The 16388-nt window shown below is 30.4% G+C and overlaps 1 protein-coding gene across 2 annotated transcripts; it reads right to left on the bottom strand.

The window, feature by feature from the left end:
• Positions 1 to 9807: 9807 nt before the first annotated feature.
• On the bottom strand, positions 9808 to 15021 carry LOC107864346 (sesquiterpene synthase 14b). Of its 2 annotated transcripts, XM_016710697.2 has the most exons (7): positions 14886 to 15021; positions 13934 to 14213; positions 12611 to 12983; positions 12286 to 12504; positions 11744 to 11882; positions 10775 to 11023; positions 9808 to 10338 (listed from the first exon to the last, which is right to left on the bottom strand). In XM_016710697.2, exons 1-7 carry the CDS (start codon positions 14988 to 14990, stop codon positions 10027 to 10029), a joined length of 1677 nt encoding a protein of 558 aa, XP_016566183.2. In that variant the 5' UTR covers positions 14991 to 15021; the 3' UTR covers positions 9808 to 10026. The 2 variants fall into 2 exon arrangements, with proteins under 2 accessions (XP_016566183.2, XP_047264847.1); XM_047408891.1 differs by lacking the exon at positions 10775 to 11023.
• Positions 15022 to 16388: the final 1367 nt, after the last annotated feature.

Raw genomic sequence — 16388 nt, 5'->3', positions numbered from 1 at the left:
AAATCCATGCTTTCTCCCACCAATGCGAGAGTAGTAGACTTTCCTTAAGTGAACACACTTTCTTTTTAAGTGTGTAAACTCCCTTTCGATCATTTTCTAAATCCAAATTCAAGTAAGCGACGATGATTGCGCGAGGCACCTCCTGATTCTTGTCTCACTATTCACTTGAAGGAGTGTTTCTTAATAAAAATACAATAAGTGAGTACTTTCTCCCATCAATGTGGGAGAATTAGACTTTCCTTAAGTGAGTACACTTTTTTTAAATGTAAATTCACTCTCCATTCAAAAATTTCCTTCATTTTTCATTCACATCAATTGAACCCAACGTATCCTTCACCCACAAAATTTTATCAATACAATTAAATAAGAACCTTATGATCAATACATTAACTTTTTTAAATTTGATCATATAGAGTTGGCAACAAGATTGAGACACTAATTATAATAATAAATGAATCATAGTTGAGACAAGTAGTCAGCACATTAGATTGCTTATAATTTAGGATTTGGCGAATTCCGTGGCATGCTTGCTATCATTTTGTTAGCGACGGATATTTTTAAGTTAAAATTTTAATGATAAAATATATTTTTAGCCAGAAAACTAACGAATAGTATTTTTATTTTATTTTGTATAATTCAGGGGTATATTTCGTATCATCCTTAGATGAAACAGAAGCATTTTAAAAATTTCATATTACCGTAATAATCATTTAACATTACTTTCTTCGTGTATCTTTATTTATCTATATTGCCAAAAAAGAGATATCTAATAATATTTATTAGTTTGTAAAATCAACGAATAATTTATTTATTTGTGTTTATTTTACCCTTAGTTATAATTATGATCACTATCGAATACATTTTAATTAAATTTATTAAATTATCTATGATTTCATAAGAAATATATCAAATTAATAATGAATAAATCTATATCTATATCTATAATCTATATTTATAATATTTGAAAAGTGTGAAGGGCCTTAAAAATGTTGTTTAAACTTTTTGCCTTTCATTAAAAGTTCTTGCTTTAGACAAAATTATCTTTTCACTATTTTTTTCTAATATTTAAGAGTTAAAAATTAATTAAATATATTTATGTTAAAACCTTTCCTTATTAGAAGTCATTAGAATTTCAATATTTTTTCCTACTTTAAGAGTTGAACATTAATTAAATATATTTATGGTAAAACCTTTGTTATTAGAAGTCGTCAAAATTAATGACAACTGATACTTTTTCTATTAGTTTAAAAATTCTAAATAACTAAATTTGATTTTAAGAAGATTTGAAAAATATAGAAATAAATATAAAACTATTAAATAAGAATTCTAAATCAATTAAATTTGATTTTAAGAAGATTTTAAATATATAGAAATAAATATAAAACTATTAGAATAAAAAACATTTAAGAAGTACCAGAATTTTAAAGTTTTAAGTACGTAATAAGAATGTAATCAATGATTTTATAAAAATTTGATTTTAAAAATAAGAAAAGATTTTAAATCTAAATAAAATTGTAACACAAATATGGTTCAAATTGACGTGTTTAGCATGTGGCAACAAGGAAAAAAGGTACTAGACGAACACAAAAGTAATGATCCATCAACCATTTGAAACTTCTGGTGGTAAAATACATATGTGTATATGATTATGTTTACACTATTATATTTAAGTCTGAAAGATTATTGAAAAGTAAATTGAACTTTTACATTTTATTAAAAATCTTCTCAATAAATAAAATTATTTAATTTTAAATAATTAAATAATCAAACGTTATACGTGCGAGATATGTGCGGCTAAACCAGTAAAATTATAAACCAATAGTATTACCTATATATAAGGCGCAATGAAGCAGCTGAAGCAGGCTGCTTATGGTCAACATGCCTGCTTCATCTGCTGCAATTGTGATTTTACTATATTATCTTTAAATAATTATTATAAATCATTTACATATTAAAATTGAAAATATTTGATAGAAAAATTAAAATAGACATTTATGACATGACTGCTTCAACCGTGATTTTACTATATCACTTATAATTAATTATTTTAAGTCCTTTAAGTATTAAAAAATTAATAATATTTAATTAAAAAATAGAGATAAAATGATAAATTATTTTCTGATGTTTAAATTAACTTTACGTCTTATATGAGACCACTTAAAAAAAAATCACAAGTATTTTTTATAATAATTTTACTATATCACTTCTAAGTAGTAGAATAGAAGAAAAATATTATAAATCACAATTTAAAAAATTTAAATAATTTAAAAAATATAATTAGCTATCAATGTCATAAAAGTTTGAACAATTTAAAATATTATTATATAAATTTCATCATCTAAATATAGTAAGATATGTCCAACTTAGAATTTATCGACCAAACAAATGAAAGTTTTAATTAAATAATAGAACTATACATAAAGTAGAAATTTTAAGGACGCGTAGCACGGCGTAAACCGACTAGTATAATATAAGTGGGGTGGGGTGTAGTTGTTGAACCACTCTATTTTAAACTTTATATAAGATCTACATTCCATATGCATACCACGTGTGGCAAAACAAATGAAAGTTTTAATTAAATAATAGAATTATACATAAAGTAGAAATTTTAAGGACGCGTAGCACGGCGTAAACCGACTAGTATAATATAAGTGGGGTGGGGTGTAGTTGTTGAACCACTCTATTTTAAACTTTATATAAGATCTACATTCCATATGCATACCACGTGTGGCAAGCCACAATTTATTTGTAATTTTATATTCTTTTTATGAGATTTTTTTTTATTATAATCTATACAAAAGATATTTTTATCTTTACACATAAATGTATGAAGTAAGAATTGAACTTGACACTTCAGCAAATTAAAAACTGAAATGTGGCAAGAAAAGTTGGTCAAAGTGGCTTAATCAACAGGGATGTCACCATATGTTATCTCGAAAGTAATCCAATACTTAAAGGATATGGAGTCGAGCAGTGATGGACATAGAATTTAAAAATTAGTGGTGTTCAAAAAATATATATTAACGGTCAAAATTTTAAGATTTCACTTGCGAACTAAGCATTCAGTTATTTTCTACATTCTACATTCATTGAATGCTTTTCTAAACCTTACATCAAATTTTATTTATTTTTTATATAATTATATCTAATCTGCATCGAATTTATCAAGTGCAAAAACACCAAAAAATTGACTATGAAATTCATCAAAACTCCTATTTAGTTTAAGAGGGCACAAATAGGAATTAAGTTGGTCAAACACACAACTTTATGCAAGATGTTCAAATCATTAACCATCATAACAAGGGTGGAGCTATACTTGAAATAGGAGCTTAATAAAAAATATAATATATATATATAATGAAAATTAATTATATATATATATATATATATATATATATATATATAGTGGATGTCAAACCCCCTTCAATTAAATTACATGTTCACTTATGAATTCTCTTAATAAAAATTCTAACTCCGCTACTAAAAGGCATCCGAAATTTCATCATAGCACTAGCAATATAATCACGAGCCGTCACTATTGCTTTATATTTGTCGAAGTTTTTTCTTCTTTTTTTTTATAATATTTTTGTCATGTTTAATATGTTATACATATCTCTTATTACAAAGTGATAATATTTTTGAAAGCTTGATGGTGAGCTTTTGGTGTGTTTGACTTATTATAATATTGGTTAAAGATAAGACGGTGATTCAAATTTCATCGCATTAAAAAGATAAGATATCAGTTAAAGTTTTGATGCACTATGATGAAATATTGAATTTAAGTTCCATCGATTTATTACTAAGACGTTTTTGAATGGATAAGACAGTGAATTTGAATCTTAATGCACCATATTGATGTATAATGATGGTTAAGGTAACCAATATGTTTTTGGTAAAAGACATGAAACCTGTCTCATTAAATATGCTCTATTCCATAAAGTGGATGTTATATGCTCCATTCCATGAAGTGAATGTGTAGCAATATATGATATACTCTAAAAGGTATATGCCTCGATGTGCTCCTGACGTAGCAATATCATGAAAAAGGTTATAAGCTATCAAAATTTGATAGACTTAAGGTACGAGTACATCTATTCCCGGGAATGAGGATTTCGATTATTTTAAGTACATATTTATTCCCTAAGGTGAATGTGATTAATACAAACATGCACTTGATTGTGATGGTATTACAACTCACCTCCGAAAAAGGTAGAATAACTGAGAAGAGTTATTTTAAAATCTACTTCTGAAGTTGTAAATTTGAAATTTATTCATGTAACAGTAAATCTGAAATTTACTAAAGTAAAGGGTACATGTCATGGTAAATTTGGGGTTTGCTAGAATAAAAGTTCATAAATTGACATGAACGAATGCGACATTCCAAAGATGTGCATAGTGAATATTGTATATTGAAGAACTAGAAAATTCTTCATGAACTATTAATTTTGCTTGTTCTCATGATAAGTTGGTTGGACCAACTAATGTTGGGATTTGATCACTCCAAATACGAAAAATATAAAAGGTGAATATAGGCGCATTCACCAGTCATGTGATATAAAAAGATGCATCGATATTAGATGATCACTTATACATTTATTGTCAATTTACAGTTTGACATTCATAAAGTTGCTTGCTCAATAAAATTGAGTTAAGAGCATAACTTTCAGATCGTGTAATCAAGACAATTCATCTGAATGATGAAGGTTTGACATTGAATGCCTTCGATAAATAGATAAATCATTATTAATGAGAACAAAGCTCCATGTGCTGATTTGAAACATGATATATTATATACAAAAATACTTGTATGCACCAAACCAATAAATTATTAGCTCCCCTCAAAGTTGGTTTTGAGTCAGGAACCAAATATTGTCCATCTAATAATTTTGACGTGCAGTATATGATTAATGAATATACCGTGATGCACAAAGATGGATTCTCAAAGAGGATGGTTAGTTTTCCTAACATAAAGGGAAGATTATAAGCAACTGTGAAATATGTTAGGAATCATCATCATATCCTCAAAACCTTAAATTGTTCAAGAAAAATAAAAATTACTCTTTATTTTCTCTAGTCTTCTTTTCTACCTTACTTTTCATAACATTTAAGATCTTATTATTGTGTTTTAAATTTTTGTTTCAATTTAGTTGTCTCTTTTATAAAATAAAAGAATATTATTATATTTTTTTCAATATTATTCTTATCATTAAATCACTAAATAAAATATATATACTCAAATTTATATTTTCAAAGAATAATTAAAAGGTCTAGTTTGATAAAATAAACTCCCTGTAAACTTTTTGTTAAGGAAAGTTACAATTAAATAAACACTATTATTTTGAAACGAAAGGTAATATATTATATTTTTCAATGTCGTTACAAACCAACTTCCTCAAAACTCAAAAGGCAAATCGATCTTATATTTCAATTCAAGATTGAAACGAAATTTCAAACGAATTAGAAGAATTCTCTAATTTCACGATGACAGTTGGATTAAAACCCAAAATTCAAAATAATTAAGAGTTCTCTAATTTCATGGTGAGAATATTGAAAATCAAATTTCAAAACAATTAAAGGAGCTCTTTATTTTCGTAAAGCTTAAGTCATCGATAAGATCCTAAACTTGTCTTGAAATTGCACTTCAACCCCTCAACTCAGAGCTATACCTATCAGGCCCCCAACCTATCCTAAATTTGATTTATCTAAAAAAATTTTGCCCACATAGTACGTTACGTGATAATCACTCAAAATGGGCGTGTGAGAGATGATTTTTTTGTCAAATCACGAATAAAAAGGCGAGAAATGGCATTGTGGACTCCAAAAAATTATAAGTACAATAATTTTTTTTTTTTTTTTAAAACAAGCTCAATCTTCATTTTCTTCCCCCACACCCATCCAATATCTTCTTCTTCCACTGCTTGTTCTTCCTCTTTTTTTTTTTTTAAAACTTAATTCTCCATTCATTTTTTTAATTTTTTTCCTTTTTTGAATCTTTTTTGTTCTTAATTTTAAATTTATGTTTGGATTTGATTTAAAATATTTTTGTTCTTAATTCTTTCCCGTCATTTTTTTTTGCTACATCCTTTTCCGGCCACCTCCAAACAAATATCGTCACTTTAATTAAAAGGTAAATCCAACAAGTTTATCAAAAAATTTAGGTGTAAATATAAATAATAATAATAAAAAAAAGCTTTGACGGAAAAAATGAGAGTTTGCCGCAAAAATATAAATTAATTTTTTTTTTTAAGAAATCAACAAAATTATAAATTTGACTCAAAAATAAAAATTAAAATGCTATTTTCATAAATCAACAAGTTATTTCATCTTCCTCAATCTATTTTCAGTTTTCTCCATCTCATTAGTCATTGTAGAAGAGGAAGAATTTTGCCGGAAAAATGAAGCTATGACGAAATTTTTTAAGTACAAGCTGAAGAAGAGGAGGGTGGGGGTGGGGGGCAGGGGTATTTAGTTTTTCTTTTTCAAGAAAAGTTAAAATTATTTTTAAATTATAATTTAATTAGTTATGAAATATTTTTTAATTACTTTTGGATTCAATGCCAAATGTCACCATTTAATTCGTTATTTTTGTCGCATCATCGCATGTGTGTTGCACACACTTTATACTTTTAGTTGATTGATAAAAAAATGTTCAAATGGTTCAAATTTCGAGTGGGTTAGGCTCCTAATAGGTACAGGCTGAGTTGAGAGGTTTAAGTGAAATTTTGAAACACGTTTAGGGTCCTATCTATTGACAAAAGAGGGCTGCTTTAATATTTTAATTTCGAGTTATCAAAAAAGCATAAAGAACAAAAAATATTTTTTTTGTCATATTTTGACTTGGCACATTCATAAAAAAACACAATTAAAAAATACTTTTATTTGTCATATTTTGACTTGGCACATTCCTAAAAAAACATAATTAATAACATAGTTATTTTACTAAAGTACCCCTATTAAATGATGTTTATATTGTGTCTTAAAATTACTTGTAAAAAACAATTAATGCTATGGATAAAATAAAAAAGAAGAAGTTGTCTTTTCTTGATATGTCAAAAATTACAAGTAAAAATAGAAATATAATTAAAAAATTAGTGACAAGTAAAAGCGAACGGAGGAGTATTTTGAATACTCCATCCATTTCGTATTAATTGACCCCTATGGACTTGGACACCCATTAAGAAATCAATAAATAGAGATGCATTTTATATATTTATCCTTGCACACCTTTTAAAGTGCAATAATTATTACCATGATTAAATATTTAAATTTGATAAATATTATTTTATTGTATGCATTATATCTAGAATATTGAGTATTTATAATTGAAATTAGTAATAATCATTTAATTTTGATTTCAAGAATTAAGATCATTTATATGCATCATTCAATAATTTGAAAAATTGTGGATGTATTTAATATTTCTATCAAGAGTAAAATAGAATACACATATACTTTAATTTTAAAATTTGAATAACTAAATTAAAATAAATATTTTCTTAAAAAAGACTAACTAATACAAAAAGAAAATGAGTAATACTTAGATACTTATGGTTGGTTGTGTTATCTTCTCATTCATATATTGCAATGACCCTCCCGGTCATCATTACTTTAGTTAGAATTAGGGTTAAAATAAGAAATAAATTGATGTCTTTAGACTCGTATTTTTATGGGAATAATATTTTTAACAGATTTTTACCATTCGGAAGTTTTGATGAAGGGTAAAAAGCTTGTGGACTAGCTGCTTTCGAAATTATTGGTTAAGGTAGGTTACGATTTAATTGGAGTTTAGACTCGACTTAATTGTGTGTATGCTCCTAAATTGGATGCTTGTGGATTGACATTCGGACATGCTTGAAATTGTTGATGTTTGGATTATTGATTCGTGTATAAAGGTTTATTGAAAATTAATTTGATGAAATTGTCTTATGACTTTAAGTGTTGCCTGTGAGGTTGTGTAAATTGATATTGATAATACTGGTTTATATTTGAACTCCGAGTCAATCATGTTGCACTGGTCAAGACATTGTCTCAGGTTGTTGGCCCCATTATAGTTAATAGGGGCTCCACCCAGCTTGTTTTTTGCTTCGAGGACTTCATTAAAGTCTCCCCCTATAAACTATTCCCCCTTGTAATTTTGGGCTATGTTACAGAGGTCTCCCCACATGCCAGTGCACGTGTTATAGTCAGGGCTAACATAAATAGCTAAAAAAAGCCAAGGAGGGTGGTCAGGTCGTACCTTGATCATGAAATGAATGCCTTGTGGAGAGGCGATGAAGTTGTCCAGGTGGAGGAGGTGATGCCGCCAGAGAACCCTATTGCACTCGATTGAATGTGAAGATCAAACCTAGAGCATCATAAAGAAGAGTCTTATGCTTCTTAATTTTAATTTTGAGTAGAACTACCATCGCCAACTTGTAGATGTTAATCATGGCCTGACACTGCCAGCGGAAGTTAGTACTGTTCCATATTATGAACTTCAACATCTCCGACATATTTGTTTGTTGGTTCATTGGCCTTTTCCCCTTCCCATGGGAGAGGAGAGATCCATCACTAATACTTGCGGGCTGAGTATCACTATCGTCAGAGCAGCATCTATCGCAATCTTCACTATCAGAGAGAAGTCGATGAGTATGTGATAATAGTTGAGCTGAAGGGCTCTTCGAAGCTTTTGTGAAGAGTCCTTTCTAGCAAAAATGGCTCTTGGCTCGACTCTCCAAGGGTGCATATGAAGGCAAAAAAGATTGGCATGCTTTGAAAGGTTTGACTCATTAATGCACTGAGATCCTCCATTGATCTCTTGAGATACTTGGGCTGACAGTTGCCCACTGTTAGTCAGAGTTGAATCCATTTTTCCCCTAGCGTCTTCTCCATCCATGAAGTGGGACTCCTTTGGGATGGTGACAAAATAGAGGGGTTCCAATGGTGGTTGATTGGTCGAAGCATTCTGTAGGTTTTCCATTGTTGGTAGATTGGACAACATTGCAAAGTTTTCCGGCCATGGATGGGATTCTTCTTGATTTTGACTCCTTGAGTCATTTCAGTAGTTGCAGAGTGATGATTATTTTTTGGTGAGGAGGAGTTAATCAATTTCGGAGAAATTTGCATGGAGTCCTCCATAGATACCTCAGAGAGGGGATGAGGGTGAGTACGAGTCTCCTTTGACCCGCTAAAGCTAATGGATTTATTAATGGGGGTATTTAATGGAAATAACTTTTTACCCTGCTTTATCGGTAGCCTTCTTCATATTGATATTTATTACTTTTTTTTCATTTCATAATAAATTAATTGTTGGATTTTTACTTAAACATTAGTGATTCCATAACTCTTGTAGTTTGCTCTTGAGGTATGGATGAGCTAGTTTCTTTCCAAATAGTTTGCTTTCGGTTCATCTTTACTTCTCCATCTACTATACTAAATTGACTACATGTTTCATTATACTAATTTTATATTTTTACTAATCATTAAATTTTGCTTTTGGTTCATCTTTACTTCTCCATCTACTATACTGGAATTGACTATATATTTCATTCTACTAGTTGTCTATTTTAACAAACCATCAAAGTTTGCTTTCGGTTCATCTTTACTTCTCCATCTACTATACTAAAATTGACTATATGTTTCATTGTACCAATTGTCTATTTTTACAACTCAAAAGACTAAATATATTTTTTTTCATTATAACTTAGTATTGAATAACCTCATAAGGTGATAGTAGTCAAATTTAACATAAGTTTAGTAAAATTTACTTCAAATTAAAATTTTCTTAAAAGATACGTAAAATTTACACTCCACATGAGCTAAGTAATATAAGATAAAAAACGATTCATTAAAATAATATAATATAATACAATACAATAGGATGCGATATATTGTGAAACAAATCAAACAATACAAAACAACCATCTATACAAAGTGCAATACAACAAAAGCAGCAAACCTCCCACCCCCAACCAACAAAACACACACACACACAAAGCAATCACTTAGAAGTAATATATCTAAGTTTTGGAACCGTTGTTTGCTTAATTAAACACCAACACAATTATGATCATGATTCATGACAGAATCAACAAACAACATGGAGATGACGTCTTTAAGGTTGTATTTGGAATTTGTAAAATCATCCCCTTGGAGAATTTCTACTAGACGTGCAAGATTTACTGCAGGTTCTAGGACAATTGTTGGTACTTGAGTTGCACGTAAATATTCCGTGTTTATGTCTTTCCATGCATTTGCTATTTCTTTCCATATCTCAGCATATGCATCTTGTTTCGAAGCTCCATATTCTTTCATGTAGCATTCGACGAATGAAGCTCCATGTTCTCTTTGTTGTTCGTGCTGCATCAAGTGTATAGATTTCAGTATTGACGTCCAATAGTACTATACGTTCAAAAGTTATTGGTCAAAAACACATATAGGCTATCATTTTCTTGAGGCTTGTTATTCAGGAACTTGTTCAGAAATACCTTAGTGAAAGGAACATAGGAGTTTGTCGCTAGGTATTTGACCTATACCTATGAGATGGGAAATGAAAACTGAATTTCATACATCAACTGCCCGTTATTCCTTTTACCTATGTAAACTATCACTTTCTTTGTATTATAACACACCTAGATGTTGAGTTTGTCAAACTATTGTTCTCACTAGACCACAAGCGCTTGTAGGCCTATTAAGCATTCGCGTGTGTTTTAATATAAAGAGAGTGATATAATTCGGGAAATGATCGATCATATGATATATAGTTCAGATGTGCCATATCAACATATATACTTACTTCATGTCCAATAATATCGTCCTTTAATCTGTTGATTAGTGATGAAGCTGGAAGGACCAAAGAGTCATTTAAGATCCATTGGAAAGTCTCTTTGGCTACAAATTCCTCCATAACAATCAAACAAGTAACCACAAGCATTGGAATGGCAATTGTTAAAGTTGCATTTCTCTTATATTCCTCACATTTTGGAATTTTGCCACCATTCAACCATTCCACTTCCTTAAGATAGCTTTTCGTCCACCTATTCGTCTAAAACGTAGAATTTCAATTCCAAGTAGTATATACTTTTAAAATCGATGATATATTTAATATAATCGGTTAAATAGAACGAGTTAGAGCCCGTTTGAATAGGATTAAAGAAAAATAGTTTTTTAGTTTAAGTGATTAAAAGCTGAAAATAAGTGCTTATAAATTAAGCACATAAGTGTTTCGATAGAAGTGCTAAAACTGAAAAAAAGTTGTTGATGTATTTGGTAAACAAGTGATGTTAAATACATTTTTTGCTATTAAAATGACTTAAATATCCTTAAAGTTGTTAACACCATAATTAAGGTGAAATTTTAATAATTTTTAATTCTAAAATAAAATTTTTGAATAAATCTTCGGTGTAATGATGGATTCGATTGAAACAAAGAAGAAAAATTAAGAGGAAATTGGAGGGAAGAGATGAAGCGAAGCGGCAAAGAGAAAAAGAAAAAAAAAACTATATATTTAAGGGCTACAAGTTTTGAATATTGTTGGAATTGGAAGAAAATATAAGGGATAAAAAGGTAAATATTTTGATCAAACCTAAAAGAATTTTAATCTAAAAAGCAAAAAGCTGGGTTTTTATTCGTTTAATCGGTTTTTAGCTTTTTTTAAACACTTTTTAATTTTACCAAACACCTTAAAAAACCATAAAAGAGATTAAAAGTTGATTTGACTAGATTTTAATCCTATCCAAACGGACTCTATAGCAAGCTTAATTACCTCAATTTTTGCACAGTAGACATAGTCTAATTTGCCATTTATGGTTGATTCTTCTTCCATTTCATCAAAGTAATCTAAAAAGACTTGATAAAGAGGTCTCATGTAGGATGATATCGAATCCATAGCACCAATGTCACATCTGCATATGCATAAATAACATTTATATTTATTATTCAACAATGTAGCACGATAAAATTACAAAGAACTGATAATTAAGTTTGAGATAAGCATTCAATACCCCTCGAAGTCGAACTATGGTCAAAGTTGTGACGAGACACTCCAACTTCACATGGATCCTATTACCTCCCTGAACTCAATTTTAGTGTTTTTTTGTCACCCTTTTGTGCTGACGTGGCACTTTTATTACATAAAATAGGGCCCAAATCAAAGGTGTCATGTTAGCTTAAAAGGTGAAAAAAGTACGCTAAAATTTAGTTCGAGGGTAATAGGACTCCCGTGAAGTTAGAATGTATCGTAGCAAATCTAGTCATAGTTTAGGAGGGTACTAGATGCTTTACCCATTAAGTTTTGTAGTTATTCACCTTTCGACTGCATCTGTGAAAGGCACAAGTTCATCATAAGTTGCATAAGCATCATAGAGGTCATCGGTGACAGTGATAATAGCGACTAATTTTGTTAACGTTCTTCTTGCACGTCTATACTGAGGCTCGTAATACACCCCTATTGCCCAATAGTAACACTCCACCAATTTGTCTCTTGCATATGGAAAATTGTTTACGGGATCCAAATCATTCCACCACCTACATATGTATATTATATGTATACAATGGTTAGTTACATTCTAATGTATCACATGAAGCATGTATATTCGCGCGATTAATTAAAGAAGATACAATATGTATATACCTTGTAAGTTCGCTAAGCTCTCTTTGATGCACCTTTTGCAAAATGTGGAAATCCAATTTTGCAAATTTCAAAAGCAAATCATCATGTGATTCGATGTTTTCGTATATAGGCATGTATTTTCTTGCTGCCACTCTTGGTACATTTGTATGAATGGGCCGGATCAAGGCTTCACTAACTTGGGCCTTGAGTGAGTTGTCCAATTTAGGGCCCATGGACTCGAGATGAGTGGTGGTAAAAGTTAGAGCTTCTTCAAGAATGTCTTCATGGTGTACTCTTACATGTGCTGCTTCGTATAAACTTAATAATCCTAACACATCTTTAGTAAGAGTTTCCTTGAACTTGCCATCATTGTTAGTGAATTTCTTGAACACATCTGATTCATTATTATCATGATGAGATAGAAAACGATTTAAAAAAAATAATAATAACATATAGAGACCAAATAAAATGACGCACATATACGCATTATATTAAAATTAGGGCAAACAACATAAATTCTGATAGTTTAGAGCTTAATTATAGAAAATGCCAACATTTTGCATAATTACTGAGATTTTGATTTTGGGTCTATTGAGATACATCCAACGAAGATATATTGTTTCCTTTGTAAAGATACATAATTAACTTCCAATATATTTTTTCCGTTTTTGGGTCTGTCGAGATGCATGATATCTCCAACAAAGATACATTTTTCCTTGTAAAAGATACTCCCTTTGTTTCAAAAAGAATGACCTACTTTGACTTGGTACAAAGTTTAAGAAAATAAAAAAAAACTTTTGAATCTTGTGGCCTTAAATTAAAGTTGTGTCAAATGTCATGTGGAAAGTTGAAATTAAAGTATTACCAAAAAGGGAAAGAGATCATTCTTTTTTAAACGGACTAAAAAGAAAAGTAGGTTACTTTTTGAATGGAGGGAGTACATAATTAGCTCCCGATATAATTTTTAGATTTTGGGTCTATCGAGATACATAATTAGTTCCTTGATACATCCAATAAAGATACATAATTAGTTGAAAGTTTTGTAATTACTTTGTAAGGGTGGAAGTTAAAGGGCATATTGATGTTATTTTAGCTAATAATAATCCTATCTTTTAATTCTTGATAATTTGACATGCATGATAGAGATTTAAAAGATGCTTGATTTCACCTTGGAAGTTTTGGCTTGACGAATATAGTAAATTATATGGCTCTAGAAAAAAAGCCATATACGTTTAAAGTTTACCCAAATAATATTGAAACAATTAAAAAAAAAAAAAAGGAAGTAGTAGTTGACATTAATTAATAAAGCTGCATATATAGAATAATAGAGAAGTGATGCGTTACCAGGAGACATGTAATGCCTTTGCTGTCTCACTAGTCGAAAACGAAGAGCAACAACGTAAAGATCGTCGAAATCATCTTCATTTTTACTCTGATCGGACTCATCAAAAATATTCTGAATAGATATTTTAATCTCATTTTCGAAATGATATCCCACTCCCAATCGTTGGATTGTATCAATTAAGACAAGTTTTTGTATACTATTATCAGGAGTTTCCACTAACATTTGCCTCACTTTTTCTTTCAACTCTTCATGTTCAAGTTTTTCTTGGCTACTAATTTCCTGCACCAATAATTAATCATAAGAATTATTGTGCTAGGTAGTGTCTAGGGAGGATAGAGTATGTATACGGAAATTTGGAAAAGAACAAAATACAAAAGTAAATAAGGATAGAGCCAATAATAGGGAAAATATTACGTTGCATTCAAAAAAATAATCAAGGAACAATAACAATACCAAAATTATACGATAATAATGCAATAATCAAAGCACACACGAAACAATCCGAGGTAACAATAATCGTAGGACAAGAAACTATAAGAGAATAGTGTTTCGTACTACTACTTATATGAACAAAGAAACAAATACGATACACCAAACTATCACCAAACCTATCCCACAACCGAAGCACACAAGAAACAAAACAATCCGAGGTAACAAAAATCGTAGGACAAGAAACTATACAAGAATAATGTTACGTACTACTATTGATATGAACAAAGAAACAAATACGATATACCAAACTATCACCAAACCTATCCCACAACCGAAGCAGAAGAAACAATCTGAGGTAACAAAAATCATAGGACAAGAATTAAAATCTACGAGAGTAATTAATGTTACGTACTACTATTGATATGAACAAAGAAACATATATGATGTATACCAAACTATCACCAAACCTATCTCACAGAAAAACGAGACGTATATGAGTGTATGGGTACAGAAACATACTGTGAGTTGAGGAGTGTAGGAGAGAAAATAGTCTCCCCAAACACTTTTGTGATAATTTACCAATGGACGTTTAATAGTAGTGTTAACCATTGCTAATTGACTCATACTTTTCTTTCTCTCACTCAAAATGCTTTAATTACTACAATTTGTGTGTTTTGCCTCTACATATGTTGAGGTATTTATAGTCAACTTGGGAAGACAAGTTGTCAAGTGACTTCAAAATTCAAATTATATGTCTTGATTTAAGTAAAAAATGGATCTTTGGCCTAACGTAATTTCAAAAATTAGCTCACACTAGAAGGTTGTCCAATGTCATATAAAGAGACCATTTTTTTCTCCATTCCACCGATGAGTTAAAAAAAAAATACTCTTTGTTTAGCATTTTTTTAGTTTCAGCTTTCCACAAGATATGTTTAAGATCAGAAAGATTAAAGAGTATTTTGGTACATTTAATATATATATCTTTAATCTAATACCAGAAGATTCAAAAGTATTTATTTGCCTTTTTAAACTCGGTATCCAAAAACAAATTAAAATAAAGGCCAAACCCATCGGTGACCCTCTAAACTTGGCTCGAACTTTCATTTAGGCACCTCAAGTGGACGTTATTCACTTTTAACACCTCAAGTAGCCACAAAGTGTGTCACTTTGACACCTTTTGCTGAATCAGCAAAGAGAGTGTGTTGCACTCGCTGCCAGGTGCATTTTAGGGTATATAACATATAAATGAACCAATTATAAAAGGACATTTGGCATTTTTATAAAATAATTTTTATATAATTAATTTGAATTAAAAAATAAATTAATAACCCCACCCCACCCCACCCTTATATCATCTTCCTAACCACTCCACCCCACCCCATATCATCTTCCTTAGCCCACCCCACCCCAAATCGTTGCTGCCACCCCCACCCCAAAATCGTCTTCTCCCACCCTCCCCCACCCCCATCTATTAGTTTTTCTACCATTTTTTTTCTTAATATAATTGATTTTTAATAATTTGGAAGAATCCAAGTTGGTGCAGATTGTAAATTTCTTCTTCTTCTTCTTCTTCTCTCTTTCAATCATTGATTTTCCACCATTTTTTTTAATTTTCTTAACACGTTTGTATCCCTTCATTTTCTTGTCTGGTTTTCGAGAAAATGGCAAAAATGATCCATATGTTGGAATTTGATGAGACTATCACGGTGTTTTTGAGAAAGTGGCAAAAATGATTCATATGTTGAGAAAATGATAAAAATTGTTTTCGTCGATGGAACAACGGTGTATGCTGTTGTTGGCTTGGTGAATTTGTGTTTTATGTTTTGAATTTGTTGAGAAGTGAATTTGTTGTTGGCAAAAATTATTGTTGAGAAGTGAATTTGTCTTGGCGGAGGTGCGATTGTTGGCTTGGTTGGCGGTTGGGGGGAAAGGAGAAGATGACGTTGGGGTTTGGGAGTGAGGGTGGGGGTGGGGAAGGGCAAATGGAGAAGATCACGGGAGAGGGGGGGGGGGGGGGGGGGG

This window comes from Capsicum annuum, chromosome 3 (assembly GCF_002878395.1).
Source record: "Capsicum annuum cultivar UCD-10X-F1 chromosome 3, UCD10Xv1.1, whole genome shotgun sequence".
Lineage (NCBI taxonomy): Eukaryota > Viridiplantae > Streptophyta > Magnoliopsida > Solanales > Solanaceae > Capsicum > Capsicum annuum.
This window is presented reverse-complemented; position numbering and strand designations above follow the sequence as displayed.